The 22,025-nt window shown below is 34.7% G+C and overlaps 1 protein-coding gene across 1 annotated transcript in view; it reads left to right on the top strand.

Annotated features, from left to right (window-relative positions):
* The first annotated feature begins 3,668 nt into the window (after positions 1–3,668).
* The window catches only part of LOC148758651 (uncharacterized), a 113,399-nt gene continuing 95,042 nt past the window's right edge, over positions 3,669–22,025 (top strand). The window contains exons 1-3 of the mRNA XM_088796397.1: positions 3,669–3,806; positions 17,581–17,710; positions 20,165–20,339. Of these exons, the coding sequence (XP_088652523.1) occupies positions 3,683–3,806; positions 17,581–17,710; positions 20,165–20,339 (429 nt within the window). The 5' untranslated portion in view covers positions 3,669–3,682. The remainder of the gene's footprint in view (positions 3,807–17,580; positions 17,711–20,164; positions 20,340–22,025) is intronic.

The raw sequence follows: 22,025 nt of genomic DNA, 5'->3' as shown, positions 1-22,025 counted from the left end.
CAATATACTAAAAGTGGGATGAGGAACTGAAATCCTTGGAAGCAGTAGCTGACGACAGAATAGAAAAAAAAAAAAAAACATGTCTGAAGTAGAATTAATGATTAAGGCAAAACCTCCTCAAAATAAATCAGTCTCAAACATTAGAAATTATCTAATATTAAATATTAATATTATCAAAATATTAATATTTAATATATTTTAATTAGAAAATCACTATAATAATCATAGAAAATGTTTCAATTGTTGTTATTTGAGTAATAGTATTTTCACAATGAATATTAGCAGTGTGTTTCATGCCACATTACATCCAGAAGTCTATCCTTATTGAACAAATACTATCTAATATGATAATTTACAGCTACATAGCCTTTGTTGATTTTTCATATGTGTGTGTGAGTTCGTGGGTTGTCAATCCAATTCAAACATGTAAAAAATATTTTCTTCTCCAAGTGGCTCTTTTTCTAATATTTTACTAAAGCCAAAGAATTAAAGTCATCTAAAAATAAGATTCTCACTGTTTTAAAAGTAAGTCCCCTGTTCTGGATCCAAAGGCAGTTCAAGTTCAGTTTGAAATAAAATAAGATCTGGTATCTATTTACATTTTTGCACACTTTACCTGTGGCATGATACATAAATAAAGAATTTTCCATCTTATTTTTAACTGAATGAAGTTCAGAACAAAATTGACTCCAATAACCTATTTTTTATTTAGAATTTAGACCATGGTCCACATATAGGAAAATATTATGCAATGTATATCATATATTATTTAATTGCTTCCTTTTGTTGATTCAATTTTTGATATATATCACTTAGTCATTTATTTGCCTAAATAAGTGAATATTGAATGAAAGACTATAATATCCTTTTAGAATCTTGCAGTTTTTTAACTTCCTTTTAAGCCTCTACTGAATTATGTTTCCTAAAAGAATGGGGGATAGTAATTGAGTCTCCTGAGAACTTTCAAACGTACAGCTTTCACTTAATTGGAGACATTTTTCCTTATTCAGGTCAAGTATTTAAGTGTATTTTGAATTTCTGGTTTAGACTTTTGACCCAACCTTAATTATAAGCTAAAGTTCAGTCCCATTGCATATATAATGGGGTTTTTAGCTTGGAACAAATATTTTTCTAAAGATAGAGAACATTTTAAAATGGATTTAGGATTGGCAATTTACATTTCCTCTTTGAACACAGTGCATGTCCTTTCAAACCATTTTTCTTCTCAGTCTCGCTTCTTTATATCATCAGTGGTAATCATGAACTTCTAAAAACGAAAGCTATCTCGTAATAAAATGTAGACTTAATATTTCAAAGTTATCTTAATTATTCAGGTTCAATTACAAGTTCTTTGACCTGCCTTAAACATAGCTAACTGTGATCAGACATAAAAAGTAATGAAGATCTTATCCAGAAAAAAACCTAAGTTGATCAGTTTTGTCTCATTAATGTAAAGCTTTCTGCATCTCCTCATGTTGTTCTTAGTACAAGTCATATTTTCCATGTGTGAAACAAATGTTAGAGGTTATTTTAAATATCACATTTTCCAAGTTTAGAGATAGTTTCCATGGGCATTGCTTCGGCATATTTTTACAGTTTTCCTACTAGCCTAGATTATAAGCTTGATGAGATCAGGTCTCTCTTATTGACTGCCAGCATCACAGTACATATAAAATCACAGAGCCTAGCATTTAGTAGACAATAAATATTTGCTGAATTAAGTTGAAGTGAATTAGCTAACCCTTTATATTTGACAAAGGATGAATGATTGATTTAAAAGTCATTTTTTAAAGTCATCTAGGGCCCCTTACCTATTCAGTGCTACCTTAGATAAAGTAGTTGTTGGAACATGAGGCAGTATATAATAGAAAATGAGGTGACAGAGTATAACTTGGAAGACTCCATGCACTTTGCATGATGGGCATACCCATTTTTAGTTTGTGCGTATGTGTAAATATAAGTCAAGGTGAGTATTCACAGGAAAAAGTGAACACATTGGAGAGAATTCACTGGCAAGTACTGAATCATAAAGTCAAACTCTTCTGTATTGCTTAATAGAAATTTTAAGTTAAATAACATTGGATCCTGAAGAACATCGCCTGATAAATCATATGAAAACAACATTCAATTAATTACCCTATGTGTTTTAAAAACTAAGGCACATATACAGGTTAGGTGTGGACTTTGCTTTGGCCATTCCTTGTACTATTTGCTAAGATAATTGTACATTTTGTTGTATTTCACAAATTTTTGTTGTGAATATTGACAAGATAGTTGATGATGTTAAGGATTTCTTTTTTTTATTCGTGATCATTGCATTATGGTTATTTTTGAAAAGAAAAGGAGTTATCTATGTTCATTTACTGATATATATACAGATAAAATGCTATGATATCTGGGATTTCCTTCAACATAAACCTGGTGAGGATAAGGAAAAGTGGGTGAAATGAAAAAGATTAGCTTTGATTTGATAAATGTTAAAGCTGGATGAGAGGAATACTAGACTGAGTTGTGTTCTCATTTGACTATAGCTAAAGGAAGGAAATCATATAACCCATGAATTACTGGACCTCCATTTAAAATTGTTGAGCAGAACAGACCTGAGGAGCAGAAATTAATCATCTTTGACTTTTCTAAAATGTATTGGTTAGTTTTACAGGAAAATTTTTTCTCATGTTCATATTGTGAAAACCCGTGTCATAAGAACACTATGTTTTGATATGAAAACAGTGTTTAAAAACCACTTGGAGACCACTTTGAAAAACTAGGGGAGAAAATGTACTTTACTTTCCATTGTTATATACAGATTTACCCCCGAGATATAATTTTCGTGTGTCTACCTATTTAAAACCAAACTTTATTAGAAATTCAGTGGAGTGTGGGGATTAATTGGTGAAAAGTTATTCTTTAAGGTAACTTTTGACTGTTTTCATCTGTTAAATGATTGTTTCTTTTAGAGCTGAAATTATAGAATCTCAAATAAATATCCTTCTCTATTACACTTTTAAAATTAGAGCACTTCGAAAAATTAAAAATGGGCATCTACTGTCTATTTGGTGCCCGTTAGATCTCCACAGTAATTTAGATCCATTGTAACAATATGCAGTAACAAATATAACCTAGATTGAACATAAATTTAGTTTCTTATAGGTATGCCCAGTGCTTTAAGTTTGTTCATTTATATTACTTTACACTATTTTAGACAATTGTATCAGTTTATGAATTTATTTATTAAATACATGTATTCATTGTGCTAACAATGACTTTCTATGCTGGTCTGCTGCTGCATGAGCGACATTTTTTCCTACTGGAATTTTTTAATTTTTAAAATCTTTTAATTGATGCCTTTTTACTTTGTTTCTTCTGCCTTTAATAGGTAGCTATATGACATTTTTCCTTTTCTTAGAGCAGTTCACAACCTGAATCTGCTATTTCAGTAGAACACTTTTGCTCATTGACCACGTTGTATCACCAATATCAAATTGTTCACTGTTCTCAGATACTGCCTTTTCCTATTAATGGATAAACTTTTGGCATTTCATTTTAGTTTTACCTAGAGTGAATGTAAATTGCCCTTACTATCCAATTTCAGCACTTTTTTTTTTATCTTCCTGAATCATCATTTCTTATTCTGCTCACTAATCTTTTTCCTTAGCATTTGGCATCCTCAGACAAGCTGTTTATGGCTAACTGCTCATGTGAGGCGAACTGTGATGAGGATAGCAACCTTGCTGTAACGGAGGAAGAAGACCAAAAGTCAACTTCACCTCCCATCTGGAAATCATCGACTCCTCCTTTACAAAACAGTGAGTTTATATTTTACTCAATTTATATACTCTTTTTTCTTCTCTATTGCTTTGTTGTCTAATTGCATATGATTACACACATAATTACAAACTTGCTGTTTGGAATCTTTGCAGAATATTAATAATAATAATGATTACCAGTGTTACTGAGCCGTTATTATGAGGTAGACACTTTTCTGAGGGCTTCAGAGGTATTATACAAAGGGTGCCAAAAAAATGTACACACATTTTATGGAAGGAAAAAACTGTATTAAAATTGTAATACTCAATATATACCGATAGCAGAAGATGAATACAAGTCACGTGTTTACAGTTTTTTGGCACCCCCGGTATAATTTAATCCTAAAGTTTCAATTACTGACTGTATTTTCACCATTTTGCACAGCTGGTAAGTTGTAGAGTGGGAATTCAAACAGGCATGTGACCCCAAGGCCTGAGTAATTTTAACCACAATGATATATGGCCTTTTAAAAAATACAATTAAGACAATGTGTTTGTTCATGATGACAAAACAACCAGTTGAAAAATGTGAAATTAATCCAAACCAGATTGTTTTTTATTGAGATAAAAAAAAGTTTAAAACTATCAAATTACATTATTTTTTCATTTAAATAACTTTGTAGGTCAGACACAATATGAGAACTAGTTGTCATAAATACCTATTTAGGAAAAAAAAAGCCTGCTTAGGTGATATTTTTTCTTTCTCTCTTGAAATCATTGGCTCCTTTCCTTTTTCTTTAAACTTCACATTTATCCTTTCTTTCCTAGTTTAAACATTAATTTCTTCTAAAAGTGCACACACACCAAAAAAAATATTAATTGGAAAGGAAATTGGATTGGTTATATGAACACATAAATTATTTTTATAAATTAGATTGTTTTCAGGTTTTTTAAATTTACGAATAATAATATATTTTCAAATGCAAAAACTTTAGGTTTAGCAAGAGTCCTATCGATTTCCTTCCTGTGAGCTGATTCCAAGTAATGGAGTGATAGATAACGTTGGTAGGTGAGCTGACATGTGAGGCACAGGTTTCTGGTGCCCTCATGACATGCTGTTGTCCCAGCTCTAGTCTCAGCTCCAGCAGTGACCAACAATTTTGGGCACGCTGACAAGGTTCCACCATCAACTGGGGCTCCACACTTCACTCTTCTGCCTTGGGGCCTTCTCTGAAGCCAAGGGAGCTGCGTCAGCTCTTGTGTCAGGGAAGCCTGCAGGCTGAGGGAGTTCTTGCGGCTTGCAGCAACCCTCAACTAATGGGAGACAAGATCTTGTGAATAAAGGCACCAGCCTGACATCCGTCAGATGAGCAATTCTGAGGGACATCCTACAGAGTTCCTCAGGGAATCCTCAGCAGAATTGACCCTTGATTGTCCAGATCATTAACCCACTCAGGAGCCATCCTGGCTTTTCCCTCCCTGTCTTCCTCCCCATGCCTCCTCACGCTGCTTCCTGCAGTCGCCTCCCAAATAAGTTACCCACATCCAAGTTCTTATTCTAGATCCTCTTTGGGGACAACCTGAACTAAGGCAGGAATTTAGGATCGAATGTTCAGATAATGTACAGAGCCTAGTGTTCTATTCAACACTGCATTTTAATTTCACATTTTTAATGGTACTTTTTTAAAAATAGCTCTATGTACATGTTACATAGTAGCGTGATTTATCTGTTTCAGGGATGTAATATTTCTGTATACCTGAAATGTACGTTTTAGCACTTCAAATCTATATTTAAAAGTAAAAAATTTTTAAATCATTTGAAAAAACATTTGTTACTGTATGTTTATCTCTTCTTACTACGTATGCATAGTTCACTTGTTAAAACTCGATAATAAGGGAAAGAATGTGTTTCTTTAACTTGACATTTTATTCTGCAGGATGTTATTTTTTCCAGGAATTCTGTTTCATGGGACTATTTAAGGAAAGTGTTGATTTGACATCTGTCATTATACGTTTCATTTACTGTTTTCTTTCTTTTTTTTTCTTTTTGGTCTTTCTTTTTAAGGTCAAAAATCAGTGTGCTCAGGAAAATCTCCAAGTGGTTACCAGTGAATTAGCAGCATCACAGCCCCCTTTTCTCATTCAGGGAAGAAAGTGTTGTATGTGCCTTTGCTCAAGCCTTCTCCTCTCTCCAAGGTGCTAATTTAGTTAGTACTTAGTGAGTAAAGAAACTGCTTCTAAAATTCATAAAAGGAATGAGTAGGTTCAATTATTTTTTTTTAGTCTAATCTTCCCCAAAACCTTAATCTATGAATATCTGGTATTAAATGACTTTTAGTAATGAAAATTAACTATCTGATGATACACATTTATTTAGAAATTCATAAATATCAAGATGGTAGGGAGAAAAAGTAAAACCTGTAGATTTGAATTATCTCTGAAATATATTCTAAGCTTTATGCAAATAACCATGGCTCCTTTGTATAGTCATATCTCTTAGATGCATGTGTGTATGTGTGTCGGGTGTGTTATCTGCTTCCTAAAGAGCTTTTGTTAACACCATAATTTTAAATTAAGTTTTTCAGAAAGCGTTCCTGCTGTACATTTTGGCATCTAAGATTAGGTCAGTGGCCATAAATCTCATTTATGCACTTAATGCAAAGGAGATACTGCTGTCTGGGGAATCATGTGAGCCAGATTCCTTACTTTGCCCCTCTTACAAGATATTGACATATAAAACAAAATGCTCTCATTTTGTTTTGCATCTTTCTTCATTTAAAACTTTAAATAAAGCATGTTTATGCAAGGTTCTTTTTCATTCATAAAAATGGAAATCACCCTTAGTGTCTGCATGAGTAGGCTTGTATTCTTGTTCACGAATTCAAATGATAGATTGCCCCATAAAATCTTTACGTTTGGCTTGTGCAGCTGAGTTCATGACTGAATACAGAATGATAAAGACGCTTTAGCATTTTGTGGAAAGAAAAGAAATCATGCCTTTCGAGATGGCCCTTAAGCTAGCTTTTAACTGCCTGGAAATCAGCTAGAAATGTATAATCAAACTTGCCGTTAAAGACACAGTGTTTAGTGTAAATCTTTGGAGCATAATCTGTAAATTAATGCAAAGGGATTCTTTAACATTATTTGGTTTTCATTATATTTGCATGGAAGTCTGCCAATCCACTATATATATATATATATATATATATGTATTTTACCTTTCTATCCATCAGAAGTTAAAATGGGAATGATGGATTGTGTCACTGGCCAGTACAGCAGCCTATTTCTTTCAACACATCACTGTGTATTTACTGTTTTAGCTATATTGTTTTCAATTTCTGGCAAAACAGTCAGTTTTTGATCCTGGGTAGAAAATGTCAGTGCTCACATTTCCTGTGGGGTTTTGGCCTTTTTGTGAAAAGGTAGGGGAGAGCTAAATGAATTATGATGCTGTCATCTGAAGAAACCACAGTGTATTTCTTTGCCAAATTTTAGCAAGAACAGAGCTGATCATCTGCTCGACTAAGCCTTTCCTTGAACCCTACCAGCAGTTCACTCAGGCTTCTGCCTCTTCTCTTTCATGCTGTGAGAATGTAGCCTACAAAAGTCCTTTTAACCTTTGCTTTGCAAGGTTAATTGATTTAATAACCTCCAAAGAAGATAAATTCTGCCAGAGGAATTTAGAAATCTAAATTTAGGAATCTGAAATTTCACAACTGAGCTTCAGTAATACTACAATTAAGACTGAGTCTCCTCTTAATGTAAATAGTTTGTGGAGAATGCATATGCCTTGTATTAATTTTTTGAAATATGCTCCTCCCATCCTTCTCAACTCTATTTCCCTAGATCTTACAGAATAACAAATATTACCGGATAGCATTTGTGTGTTATAATTTTTGAAATCAATACGTTCTGAATGTGAATATAGCTATTGTACATTGAAATTATCTGATACTATAGCTTGCCATGCTTAAGTGCTCCTTAATAACCATTAATTTATATTTTCTAATATCTTTTACTGACCCCTAAGGAAGTATAGGAGGTATACTTGCTTGGACGAATGGCATTTTGTTTCTACCTACTTGCAGCAATTCATAGGGGCAAAAAAAAAAAAAAAACCTCAATATTAAGGATTATGATCTATGAAGATTCTTCAGTTTAATTTTTTAGCAATCACTTTGTAACTAGTTTCAAATGATTTTTTTAAGACCTTAACTTTGATTTATACTTCTTGATAAATAATTTTATGTCTTCGTTTGTCTCTTATCACCGTATCCCAGAGAATGAAAGAGACTTATTTTCTGCACTCACAGGATTTAGAATCTATCCCCATAATTATGCAAAATAGATATGAGAGACAAAGGAATGCACCTAACCTACGTTATTTTGGATTCCAGGTGTCTAGGGATTTACCCGGTGAAGAGAGGAGAAAGAAGGAGAAAAACGCTGCCTGCCAGAGGCAATAAATAGTGATTTAAGGCCTAGAAGCCAGAGAGAGTATGATGCCACAGAGGACTTCAAAATAGTGGCAGAAAAGGGGGGCAGGAAAAATTAACGTAAGTCAGCCTACAAGCCTGTATTAAGTCTGTCTTATGTGTGATGCTATCTTTTTTTTTTTTTTTTTGTGATGCTATCTTATGTCATTGAGATACTAAGACAACTAAAGAATAGGTCCTACCCTCAAAGAGCTTACATATAATCTACTGGCCACAGTGTATTCGATTTGTATTAAAGGATTAAGATGGAGGGTTTTTTGCAGGAAAGATAAACTCTGTGGACTGTTCCAGGAATTGTACTTTTATTCCATGAAGACTCTTCCAGCCACCTTATCTGCCTTAGCCAAATAAAAGCAGCTGCTTACAGACTGTCCCATGTATGTTTCTGTCGAGGTATGACAGACAGTCCCTCCCTTTTCACATTGAGGAAATGAGCTCATTATCATTTTTCACATGTGTGTTACCCTAGTTTCACCCCCGTGCATGGAAGTTTTGATGTTATAGTGAAGATGAACAAATGAGAGTTTCCTAAGTTGTAAGAGAGTTTAAATAAATAAGACAGAGTCTTAGTATCATGCCCTTATCGCTGGGAGGGTCGTTTTGTCAGAGGTCAGACAGACAACTGAGGAGTGAAGTGGTCCAGGGAAGGATAAGTCTTGATGTTTACTTAGAGAATTAAACTAGATAGTATATCCTCAGTCTAAAATTATTCAAAATACTCTGTCCCTCTAACAAAAGATGGACTTAAGACCCCTGGATCAACTCACCTATCTTATTTCATAGATCAGAAAGCTAAGGTATGAAAGTTAGAGACCAAAGTCTGCAGGTTGGCCACAGAGATGGGACCAGAGCCTACGTCTCCTGGTTCTCAGTTCAGTGACTCTCAGGATTATTAACAGAACCTTCTCTGGAGATTTTAGTCAGGGCTTTGGCGGTAGTGAGATAATACTTGATTTCAGAAAGTCAATTTTAGAAAGCTTTTATAAAGTAGCTAGATCATAACTACAAGCAAGAATTAAAATGTATGATGCTTCACAACTTGCAACATCTGAAACTGCAGTATACAAAACAAATGTGTAACCAGAAGACAAGATTTGAATGACTAAGGCAGCTTCCTTATATGGAAATTTAGGACATTTAATAGGGCATTTGCACTTGGAGTTTAGCCTTCTCATAAATTAAGTATTTATATAACTTGTTTCCAAATCCTTTGTTGTTTTCTGTTGGTTGATTTGTCTGTCTTGGTTCTAGTATCACACTCTCTGAGTGAGAGTAGCTTTTAAGTGCGTCTTGATATCCAGTAGAATAAATCCTCCAACTTTGTTCTTCAAAACTTTCTCAGCTCTTCTTAGACCTTTACATTTCCATGAAAATTTTAGAATCTGTGGTCCATTTTAACTAAAAATAATACTGGCATGCAGATCAGGGAAAAATGAAATATATAAACTATTTAGGGGAGAATTGAGATTCCTGCAGTATGGAGATTTCTACTTCATCCACGAGGTGTAGACCTCATACTAAGTGGGTTTTTTTCTTAATTGCTTCTTTAATTTACCTGGAATTTCAATAGTATTTAAGGCATACAGCATGACATTTGTAAACCAAAGGTTAGAGGCAGTGGTAAACTGGGAAAGACAATGTCTGGCTGGCTAGTGATTTAATTATAAGTGGTAGAACACTTCCATCAGCACCTTGCTCTCAAAGCAGCCAAATCTGCCATCTAAACACAGGCCAAAGCCACAAGCGTGTGACTAACTCTGATGGAGAGATTCTCAGAGACGGATTGGGTGCCAGAGATGGGGGCAGAGGTGGCCTCACAAAAGGGGTGATGGCATCCAAAAGATAAGTGACCTACACGGACTGGTCTGGGGACATGGCTAGAGAGCCTATAATCAGAACCTCTGCAGGGAGTCAAGAAAGAAAATATTGTTATGTGCACTGAAGACATCTATTACAGCTAGTAATAATCAGGAATCTGCATGCTTACTCCTAAATATAAACTGATAACCAAAAACCACCAAAAATTTCAGGAAAGCCAACACAGGCGCAGGAGACGGGCATTGCGCTCAACACACACAAAAAGATTTAACCTTTTTGCAATATGAGTAAACATTAGAAGCAAAAGAAAACTAATCGTTATCAGTAGTATTCAGCGAATTAGGGAAGATGTAGCCGAAGGGCTGCTATGCAAGTGAGTCAATTGTAAGGTTAAATAAAACAAAATTTTAGTATTAGGGTAAATGGTAAAAAGACTAGGTCTAAATATCATCTTATGGAACTGGAAGGTTAAGCTGAAAATGTTTTACATAACCCACTGCAAAATTACAAAGGTAAGAAAAAGTATAGAAGTTTGTTCCTTTATTTCTCTCTTTGGGGTTTCCAGGTTCCTCAGCTTCATGAGATTATGCATATATGTTCAGTCTTTGGGAGATAGGAAGGACATAGGAAATGTTTGAAGAGATAAAGGGAACTGCTAGAAAGCACTGAGAATAACAAGCAACAAGGTTTGAAGGCACAGTGAGAGGAAGAAGTGGTTCTATATTTAACTAACTCATGCACTTATCTTTATTGTATTCTTCATCCTATTTTTGTTGGGTTTAAGGAAAAATAGTCGTCTATTTTCCCCTCTCATTCTCCTTACTCCTACAGTTATCAATTTCTCTTAATAGGGTTTTTGGAAGATGACTTATAACTTTATATGATACACATATATTTCCAGTAATTTAGCATCTTCAGACATTCTCTGTTGTCTCCACACTATTACGAGTAAGAAATTAGCTAAATTTTATTTACTATTTACTATATGCCAGACACTGAATTAACTTATTTTGTCCTCATAACAACCCTATGAATTAGGTACTGTCGCCATCCCCTTGTCACAAATGGTGAAACTGAGGTACCTAGAAATTAACTAGGCCACATTTACATTAGTAGGGAGTTGGTGGGATACACCTAAGAACACGGGTTCTGTGAGGTTGCTACATGGCCTCTCCACAGTCAGTGATACACCTGTATTATAAGTCTGTTATTAAAGGATCATATAAAGATATAGGTGCTTTTTTCAAGCTATTAGCTATGAAATTTTAAGTGAAAAATTGAAGAGTAGAAATTTCTCATGTTATAACTTACTTTCAGTGGAATTGTAATAGCAATAGTTTCCTAGTGCTGAAGCACAGCAAATACTGTATTCTGGTGCTGCATTTAGTTTTTAATTAGTGACTGTGAAAAGAATTTCTCAGTGCTGTTAAAGCAATTCGATGGTGGAATAACTTTCCACCATTAACACTTATTGTAAATAAATTTACCTTGGGTGAACAATAAATACATCAAAACGAAATGATATCACTTAAGATGAACAGTAAGCTTTTGTTCAAGTGTCTAAATGTACCAGTAACTAACGAGGTCAACCGGCAACTGCACTGGTTTGGAAAGCTACTGACTTTAAGAACAAAGTGATGCTGACAAAGTCACCTCTACTGTTCAGAAGTTTGATGGCAACCCGTGTTCACTCTGTAAACAAAAATATCCCCAGGGAAAAAAGGAAACAAAGTGTTTCTCCCTCCTTCCCCAAATGGCACATTTTCTTGGCTGTTGTCCCACAAATATGTTCATTGAAACAAAACCAAAAAAAAAAAAATGTTAAAAGCCAAACATAAAACCAAAATTCTCTATAAGCAGACTGATTTAAAGGCATTCATAAAGAAATGACATGTCTAAAGCATGCTATGCCTTAATAACATCATCCTTAAATAAGTGTTTTTTAAATACTATATTCAGACCTTGACCTTAACTTTTTAAAAATCAAATTTAACTACTTTATCTCTATACTATATAAGAGTGGAAGAGGGAGAGTTTAAAATCCTTCTCAAACTCTTCCAAGAGCATTGTCTTCATTATTTTTCCTTTTTTCTTTCACTATGTTTAAATAACATATTTGAGTAAAAGTGTTAAAAATTCAGTGAAAATCCAGATGTTGCCAAAGACATTGATAAATTCATTGAGAAAAATCTTGGAATCCTGCAATCAAGTATATGTACCTGAGATGAAAATGATGTTTGCAGGCATATAATATAGTTCAAAACACAGAGTAAATTAATAATCTGATAACTTCCTACCACTCAAGGGTCTGTCCCAGAGTATATAGCAGTTTGGAAAATATGGGGAAAAACAATTGAAAGATATGGAAGAAAACTCTGGGAGGTCCTTCTTTCAAATAAACAGGACAGAAATAAGTGGTGAAGGAGAGATAATTTTTGAAAATAGAATAACATTGTAGTTAAAGAAGACATAATTATTAAAACTCCCACCCAAAACAACTTTTTGATGCCATCAGAGTTATATTCTTCACTCTGAGGAAACAGAGAAATGCAGTAATGCAGAAATAGTAGTGAGAGAAAATGTTAAATAATACAGGTCTGACACGACCGAAACTTATTAGAAGATGGTGGCAGTGCAAATGGAGAAGTGGGAAGAAATATATCTACTCAGAGATACCTCTGAATAAATGAAATAATATTGAGATGAATACCTTCTTTTTTTCTTGCCTTCTTATTGATGAATTAATGCACGGAAAAAGACACATATAGAATATGCAGATTAATGAATTTTTTCAAAGTTATCTCACCAGTGTAACCGCTATCCAGGTCAAGAAATAAATTATGAAGACTGCAGAAGTCCTCCCTCGGCTCTGTACCCTTCCCGGTCACTGTTCCTTCCCCCTTTCCTAAAAGTACCCACCACACTCCCAATTAATACCACAGACAATGACTTCTGCTTGTTTTCGAACTCTATATAGTATAGGACAATATTTGATACTTATTTTTATATATTCTGTTGTTATAAAAGAATATGTAAAAAAGCTTGGCTTCTTTCACAATGGTAAGGTTATAAAATTAATTCATGATTCTGTATAGTTTGGATTTCTCTTTTTAAAAATTTTTAAATTTTTTTTCTGAAGAGTATTCCACTGTGTGGATGTACTACAATTTATTTATTCATTCTATGATGGACATTTGGGTGTTCTATGGCTATTGCAAATCATGCTATGAACATTCTTGTATGATCTTTGGTTCAACTATGTATGCATTTTTTATTGAGTAGAATTGCTGGTTTTCTTTAAGTGGTTAAAACAGTTTGCACTCCTACCAGCAGTGTATTAGGATTCCATTTGCTCCATAGCCTCACCAACACTTTGTGTTATTAGTCTTTTTAATATTTGCCATCCTAGTGCGTACACAGTGCTTTCTCATTGTATTTCTAATTTGTAGTTCTCTTATCATGTTTTCTAGTCCTTTGGACATCTGCTTTTGTAAAATGCCTGTTTGTCTCCTATAGGATTATCTGTCATAGTTTTTAATTAATTGGTTAGAGTTCTTTCACTATTTTAGATGTGAGCCCTTTGTCAGATATGTGTGTTACAATATGATCTTCTATACTATGGATTCCCTTTTTACTCTCTTAATGGTATCTTTTGATGAACAATTTATTCCTTTTCTTGTCTTTTAAGATTAATGTTTTCGGGGCCGGCCCGGTGGCTCAAGCGGTTAGAGCTCCATGCTCCTAACTCCGAAGGCTGCTGGTTCAATTCCCACATGGGCCAGTGGGCTCTCAACCACAAGGTTGCTGGTTCAACTCCTCGAGTCCTGCAAGGGATGTTGGGCTCTGCCCCCTGCAACTAAGATTTAACAGGGCACCTTGAGCTGAGCTGCCTCCCAGATGGCTCAGTTGGTTGGAGCACGGGCTCTCAACCACAAGGTTGCCAGTTCAATTCCTCGAGTCCCGCAAGGGATGGTGGGCAGCGCCCCTTGAAACTAAGATTGAACACGGTACCTTGAGCTGAGCTGCCACTGAGCTTCCAGATGGCTCAGTTGGTTGGAGTGTGTCCTCTCAACCACAAGGTTGCCAGTTCGACTCCTGCAAGAGAGGGTGGGCTGTGCCCCCTGCAACTAGAAATGGCAACTGGACCTGGAGCTGAGCTGCGCCCTCCACAACTAAGACTGAAAGGACAACAACTTGACTTGGAAAAAAGTCCTGGAAGTACACACTGTTCCTCAATAAAGTCCTGTTCCCCTTCCCCAATTAAAAAAAAAAAAAAGTAATTGTGGTTTAAAAAAAAAAAAAGATTAATGTTTTCTGTATCTCATTTAAGAAAAACATTTCCCTATTTCATGGTCATGAGACCATGTTAGCTTTCAAAACTGTATTATCTTTCAGATTCCAAATATGACCCATGAACGTTTTGTTAAATTGCTATTCAGAAAGTTTGAACCAATTTATATGCCTACAAAAATGTGCATGAGCATTACAACTCCCTCACACATTTGCCCAAGCTTGCCCAAACTGGCTATCATTAATGTCTTTTTACCATTATGGTAAATGACGTATAGCTCTTTATTGTTACTAAAATTTATGAGATAGTCAAAACACACAAGAATGATCAAAAATATTATGTATAAACAAACACCCCAAGTATCCATAACCTAGATTTTTCTTCTTATGTATAGAGTCTAGTTGAAACAGAGTTTTCTAAACTCAAGAGACCAAGCTCTTTGAGAGCTGTGGTTAGTTATCTCTAGTTTTTAAAGTTAGTGTGATAACAGATTTTAACAAAGTCATTGGCAACGTCACTGTTCACAAATGGCTGCCTCAGATCATTTGGAGGAGAGGTTTACATGTGCACAAATATGTAAAATTTCTCTTATGCATTAATTTCTAGGATGAAAATTATGTTTTAGGTGGAAATCCCCCAGTTTAAAACTCATGGCGTTAAAGTGTCATGAACCTAGGTAGTCCAGTAAAATAATAGGAAGGATATAATCTCCAAAGAATTAAAAAGCAATAGAGTGTATCTTGATGCTCCCTGAGTAGCATTCCTTGGCAGCATAGAATTGCTCAGAAAAAAGAGATTCTCCACAGTAATAGATGCCTTCAGCCTCTGGGAAGCTATGGATAATAGTGGACCTTTCAGATCATCTCTTATCTACTAATGTTGGGGGTAGCTGCAGGGAAACAGGGCACCTGGGATTCCCAGCACGGCAGTGCAGAGACATCAGTGCCTCTACAACATCAGGAGTGGAAGTACCTCTATCCCAAGTGTTAGTAGGCAAGCAAACCAGCTGACGTTGCCAGCAAATGGGACAGGAAACCCTTATAACCTGCACATTCTCCTCAGGGAGTAAGTAGCTTTGAGTTGAGAACCCCAAGTCCCCAAAGTGGAAACATTTTGTATAACATATGAATTCCAAATCCAGATCTCTCTCCAGCCACCAGACACTAAACCACAGATAGGAGTGAGAAATGTTCCTAATTGTCTTTGTTATTACTAGACTAAGAAAAGTAGTTAGAAAGATTCTGACATGGGAGCTTTAAATCCCTTGCCTCTTAGTGCTATCCTGTCTCCTACATGTAAATATTATTGAGGGTCATATTTATCAAAGGATCACCAAACAGAAGAGCGCATCTGGTCAAATCTCTAGCAGAATTTTACTTGAACCCAGAAAAATAGACTATTTTTCTTTGAAATATGCAAAGGATGAAACTCAAAATCTTCTTGATAGTTGATAGTCAGATGTTTCATAATTCTTGAAGCATGAAGTTGTTTGTAAATGGAATTTTTTTTTATATTTTAAGCAGAAATCTTTAATATTTGCTTAAGGATTTCCCCTTAACCTTTTATCTTTGGTTCACTTTTAAGTATTAGCACGCATGTCAAGCTATAACAATCAGAACAATTTTAATTCATTTTCATAATACTTTAAGAAAGAATATAGCCAATGAATGTTTAACAAATGAATTCAGCAGCCCCCCAAAGAAGTGGATCGGGCATCCAACAATGGTTGTTGGCTGGCACAAGGCAAATTGGTTATTAAATTTGACTTAAGAGTAAAATAATATTAATTTTAAAAGCAGCTTAAGATCCTCCAGTGGAACTCTTTGTAAGTTACTTTGTTTTCTAGCTATTGTCTTCATTCAGAATATGTAGTCTATATTAAATCCTATTACTTTGATCTGCTTTATTGATGATTAGCTGTTCAGTTATCTTCAAAGCATTCTTTGTTTGAAATTCTAACTTGAACATCCCTAAAGAGAGATACTTTCTCTCAAGGTCTTTCACAGTTAACTCCTGTAAAGTCAGCGATCATCCCAGTATTCAGTTCATTCCAAGAATTTTACTGCCCTTTTCTGTTTTACTAGCAATGGTCAGTGTCCGCAGATGTAGTTCTGGCATCTTGCTTCTTTATTATGTTAAACCCTCTTGATTCCTTGGTTTTATGAAGATTTATCTCATTATTTTCTAGAACTTTGGAGAAAGTAAGGAATAACAATATACAAAAACAATCAACAACTTTTAAGAAAATGGTATTTATCTTGACTTTTTAGTATTTACAATTTATCATCTAAAGTGGATCTAACTGAGCGGTGTCCCAATCTGAGATCTCAAGTAGAGAACATTACAAGCAATATCAGAAGTCAAGAATTAGATCAATTTGTTTTAATAGAAATTTAGGTAATGATTTCTTTCCTTACTCTGGCTGTTATTGTCTGTGGGGCACGGTATTAAAATCATTGTAATGACTCATTAGAAGTATTAGTTCTGAAATAAAAGCAATGGATTGTTTCTTCCACAAGGTAACATTTTAAAGTATATTCATTGATTTAATCTTATTAACATGAAGTTTATAAAAAAATAACCTTGATGAGTTGTGGTTGCTTTATTTCATAAAACCCACAGTTTAAAGTCACACTTCATTTTCTTTAATAAAAGGTCAGATCATGACAGCTTTAAAGCCCATTACTGTAGAAGTCAATAAACTAATGCCTACAGACCGAAGCCAACTTGCTGCCATTTTGGTAGCACCCACAAGCTAAGAAGAATTTTTACAAATAAACATTTGCAGACGTTTTGATGTCAGAGAATACTTTGAACCCTTGTTAAGTGAAATGTTATCCCAAAAGAAAACAAAAAAGAGAGAGGGAACATTTTAGTAGACATGTATTTTCTTAAATGTTCTCAATTATTATATTTTGAATTTTATTAATAAAGCAGTTTGCTTTCCAACTTGTTAGATTTTCTATGATTTGTTATATGCTGTATAATATCCTCAATTTTGCCTCATGGCCTGCAAAGCCTAAAATATTTACTATCTGGTTCTTTACAGAAAAAAATTTGCCAACCTCAGCCTTATTCCATCACTAAATACTACAATCACACTAATCCATTATCCATAATATAAACAACATAAATGGAGTCTATTTTTTATAACGTCTACTCAAGGTATCACTCATAATTTTCTCAGCAGGATTATAATTTTTCTAAATTTGTATCTTTTCTGCTGCAGTTACTATTAAACTTAAGAGATTGGATTTGAAAGATATTATTTTAGTCCTTCTCTATCTGCAAAACATGGAAGATTTCTCAGCTACTAACTCAGCATTTGTGACCATGTCTAACCTCTGCCTGCCTGCAAGGTATGTACCTGTTACTGTCCTGTGAAGGGGAAATTGCCTGAATGCCTGAGAGTAGGCACTTTTCTGGTTATCTTCTGTAATCCTCACTCCCAAATTCATGCTGTGAAATCTCTGGCTCTAAAATCTACCTGCTCTTTATCGTGGTCTCTCCCATTGATAGTGGTCATATTGTGTTTCCGATTTATGTGGTTTGCATCTTCCCTAACATGTATTATTATCACAGGTGTTTTTTTTCTTTTTTTAATTTCCCTCTTTTATTTACCTGTTCTCACTATTTCTTAACAATGCTTTTCAGTAATCCACAAATAGCGAACCCATTCATGGTTAGGCTTGAGAAGTAGAGATTCTGAGATATAAAAAGAGGATAATTGATATCAGGAAGTGGCACTGGCAGGGAGGTAAAGAAGGAATCTTGGTGGAACTAGAACACTCTTTGTCTTACTCCCTCAGTTCACCTCTATACCTCCAGTCTATGGTCATTTTCAAATGGTCTAATTTGCCCTCGTTTTCCTCATACTTAAAATAAATGGTTTCATACATAACTTTAAGTAACCAAACACCAGATGTTTTGTTGTTTTGTCTACGCAAGACTAACCTGGAAAACTTACTAACATTTAATTACATTTCCCAATTATTTTGAAATGCATAACCTTCAAATTAAAAAGTGAAAGAAGAAAAGAAAAACAGTCTTGTTTGCTTACAGAGCATTCCAGTAGTTGGACAGAAAAGTCAAATTTTATAGGAAATTTTCTAGAAATAGATCTATAATTTTTATCTGGGAACACTACTAGGGAGATATATTTTTAAGAAGGAATAAAGCAAAAAGACTTTTTCCTTGACACGCTTAGAGAGAAAAATAATTTCTTCTTTAAAACAACCCAAGGCCCATCTCAAGTAAATAGCAGAACATGATTTCCTAATAAGAGAATGCTTTGATACTTAATAGGCATGAGATAAAGCAATGGTCAGAGTACTGGGGCATTAGCAAGGAACCCTGGTACTTTCTCCAGGATGTTTGCCATGCCCGAGGCCTGTTCCAGATGGCCACAGTGAGCAGCATCCAACCGTGAGCAGGCTGCCCCATCTGCCCCAGAGCCAGTGGAGGACAGTGACCCAGGCTAAGAGAAGCTCTTTTCCCATTAGGCAGATGAGATCAGAAATGTTCGTCTGGTTCTTTACCCTTAGGGACTCAGGCGCCTGACATCTGCCAGCCATTCCACTATGTGGGCAACGCTAAGATTACAACATCCTACACACACCCCATGGCTCTGAAACCCAGTATTATATCTGCTTTGTTCCCCAACTGACTAGCTTTCTCTTCATATTGCTTCCAGCCGGTTTTCTCAGTCTTTGTCCTGCTTTTCTATCTTTCCTTCCAAGTTCTGACTCTACTATGTACACGATAAAGCCACACATGTGGAAATCCAAAATATGGGATTTTCAAATGAGAACCCCAAACATGATGTGGGAGATTTTTATAAGGTAGGGTCTCCCTGATTAATAAGCATCAAAAGGCAAGGAAGTGTGCCCACCCAAAAGACATGCTACGTACACAAGCCAGCCTGATGCTGTGGCCTGCAACATATAACTGTTTCTGCTCTCAGAGCCAGGTGATCATGGTCACTTGAGATGCACTCCAGGTAACAATATTCAGTAATCAAGATCTTTGCTCATATATATAAATAGATCAGTAAGAACCAAACATTCAACACAAGCACACAGAAGTATCAAACTCAACAAATAAAGCAATGTAACCTTTGTGGAAACAAAGTTAATTTGGGAAATAGAAAACTTAAAAATTATTTTATTTAATATTATTGGTGACATTCAGGTGGCCAATAGCTTTGTTTTAGAAAGTTGCTGTGAAAATTAAGTGATTAGTGATTTTAAAAATTACTCAGGCTAAATAGTAGGAAATACAGGCCAAAGATCAGGTTAGTGAACTGAAAGGTTGAATGGACTAATTTTCACCTGACCCCACGTAAAATGGCAAAGAGATAAAACGTGTAAGAATTTGTTACACGTAATGTCCTTTCTTTCCCCTTTTGGGTTTGCAAATTCTCAACTTTGTTGCAGTGCTTTTTCAATTTTTCTTTCCCAATCCTGCGTTATACCTTTCAAAACTTCCTTCCTGTTCTTGTATACTAGTAGCATTCCACTAACTTTGCAGTATGACTACAGATTTATATTTCCTCAGGTGGCCAGTTCACTCAGTTGGTTAGAGTGTGGTGCTAATAACACCAAAGTTGCTGGTTCAATCCCCACATGGGCCACTGTGAGTTGTGCCCTCCTTAAATATACATATATTTCTACTGTCACTTCAGTATAATTTGGAGAGATCTAGGTTTCATCAGTTACCTTCAGCCTCAATGACAGAGGATCCTTTTCATATTGATTACCTTGGTTTTTGGTTTGGGTTTTACCTTGTTCCTTTAAATTTTCTTTATTTTTCAGAGTATGTGTGGAAACTGTGTTACCAGAAGAAGTAATTTTCCCAATAGATTGCCTTGTCAACCAAAGTAGCATAAAGATTGGTGATGGTCTCTGTCAACCCAAAGAGATCCTGTATGTTCAGATTATTTCTCCCTGGGCACCTGCTAGCATTGGATCATGCATTCAGTCTATCAAGGTTAGTGAACATGCTCAAGGTGTTCTTGTTTCTGTGGCAATCGACTAAATACGTGAAGCAAGTTGGCAAGTTGGTTCTTTTTTAATAACAAAATTTTCAATTCAACTATAATCTTAATCATATTAGTGATCCCAGGTATGTATAGTGATGGCTTTAATGGGGGGAACTTGATTTATAGGCAAAAACAATTAAGGCATTTCAATGTTTCATATGTAAAAAGTTAATCAAAAAACATGCTATACAGATTTTTTTTAGTAATTAACTAAAAATAAATATACATTGATTTTACGGTACAGTTTTAAACATTTAAAGTGATTTTTGCATCAGTTTGTGCAGTGGAAAACTTCTGGTGGTTCATATTTGTTGTACTCTTAATTTAGGATATAAAACAACCATATTTATTTTTTGGTTATTCGTTTCTAGCTTAATTAAATGGTCAAAGAATGTATTCTAGATGATTTTATTTTCTTGTAATTTCTTGAAGCTTGCTTTATGCCCCAGCACATGATCAGTTTTGGTAAATAATTCATATGCACTTATATATAATGTGTATTCTATCATTGTTGAGTTCAGTGTTGCATATATATGGCAATTAAAAGAGGTTTATTAAAAGTATTCTTTAGATCTTCTGTATCTTTACTGATTTTTTTCCTTTTCTTTCTTTACTGGTAATTGAAAGAGGTGGTTGTATGTATCTGTCCTCTCCTTTAAGTTTGTTCAAATTTTGCTTCAAATATTTGAAGGTGTATGAAAGCAAAAGCAAAATTAGAATTGTTTAATCTTTCTGGTGAATTTTTATTATTATTATACATCCACTTTAAAAGTAGAATAACTGGACCAGCCTTTTTGTTAGTGTTTCTGTGTTATATATTTTCCCTTCCTTTAATTTCTTGGACAATGCTAGGACCTTGGAATATTTTAAGTCCATTTTAGTCTTACATATGTTTTATTGCCCAGAGGACATCATAATTACTGTTTTGTATAGTCAGTATTTATTTATATTTATCCACATGCTTACTCTTCCTGTTGAATTTCTGTTTCCATTTGGAATCATTTTCCTTTGGCCAGCAGAACTCACATTTTTATTTATTTTAGTGATGATATACTGAAATAATTTCACTTGCTTTTTGTTGGTTTGCTAATATCTTTATTTCACCTTCACTTTTGGAGGGTATTTTTGGTGGGTATAAAATCATTTCATGACAGTTTTCTTTCAGCAGCTTGAAAATGTCAGTCCATTATATGTCTTTATTTTCGTTGCGAAGTCAGCTATTATTTTTATTTGTTTACCTGTGAAGGTAAGGTTTATTTTTTCCTTTTGTCTATTTTCAATGTGTTTTCCCTCTTTTGTCATTAGTTTTAAGTAGTTTTGCTATGATGTGATGTGGTGTGATTTTCTTTACCTTGATGTCTTTTACTTTGGAAATTCTTTGCCTTTATTTTTTCAATTTTTTCTGTTCTATTTTTTTTTTTTTTTTTTGTCTTCTTCACCTTCTGGGACACCAATTAGGTATACTTTTATCAGTCTTATATTACAGCTACAAAATTTTAGCATTTTTATCCCTTTTATTTATAAAATTTCAGCCCAAATACTTTTTGGTATGTCTTCCAGATCACTTATCCTCTCTTCAGCTTCCAATATTCTATTTAACCCACCTATTGCATTCTTAATTTCAGTTATTATAT

Source organism: Rhinolophus sinicus, chromosome 3 (assembly GCF_057876585.1).
Source record: "Rhinolophus sinicus isolate RSI-liver-muscle chromosome 3, RSI-T2T, whole genome shotgun sequence".
NCBI lineage: Eukaryota > Metazoa > Chordata > Mammalia > Chiroptera > Rhinolophidae > Rhinolophus > Rhinolophus sinicus.
Note: the sequence above shows the minus strand (reverse complement) of the source record. Positions and strands in the feature narration are given on the sequence as shown.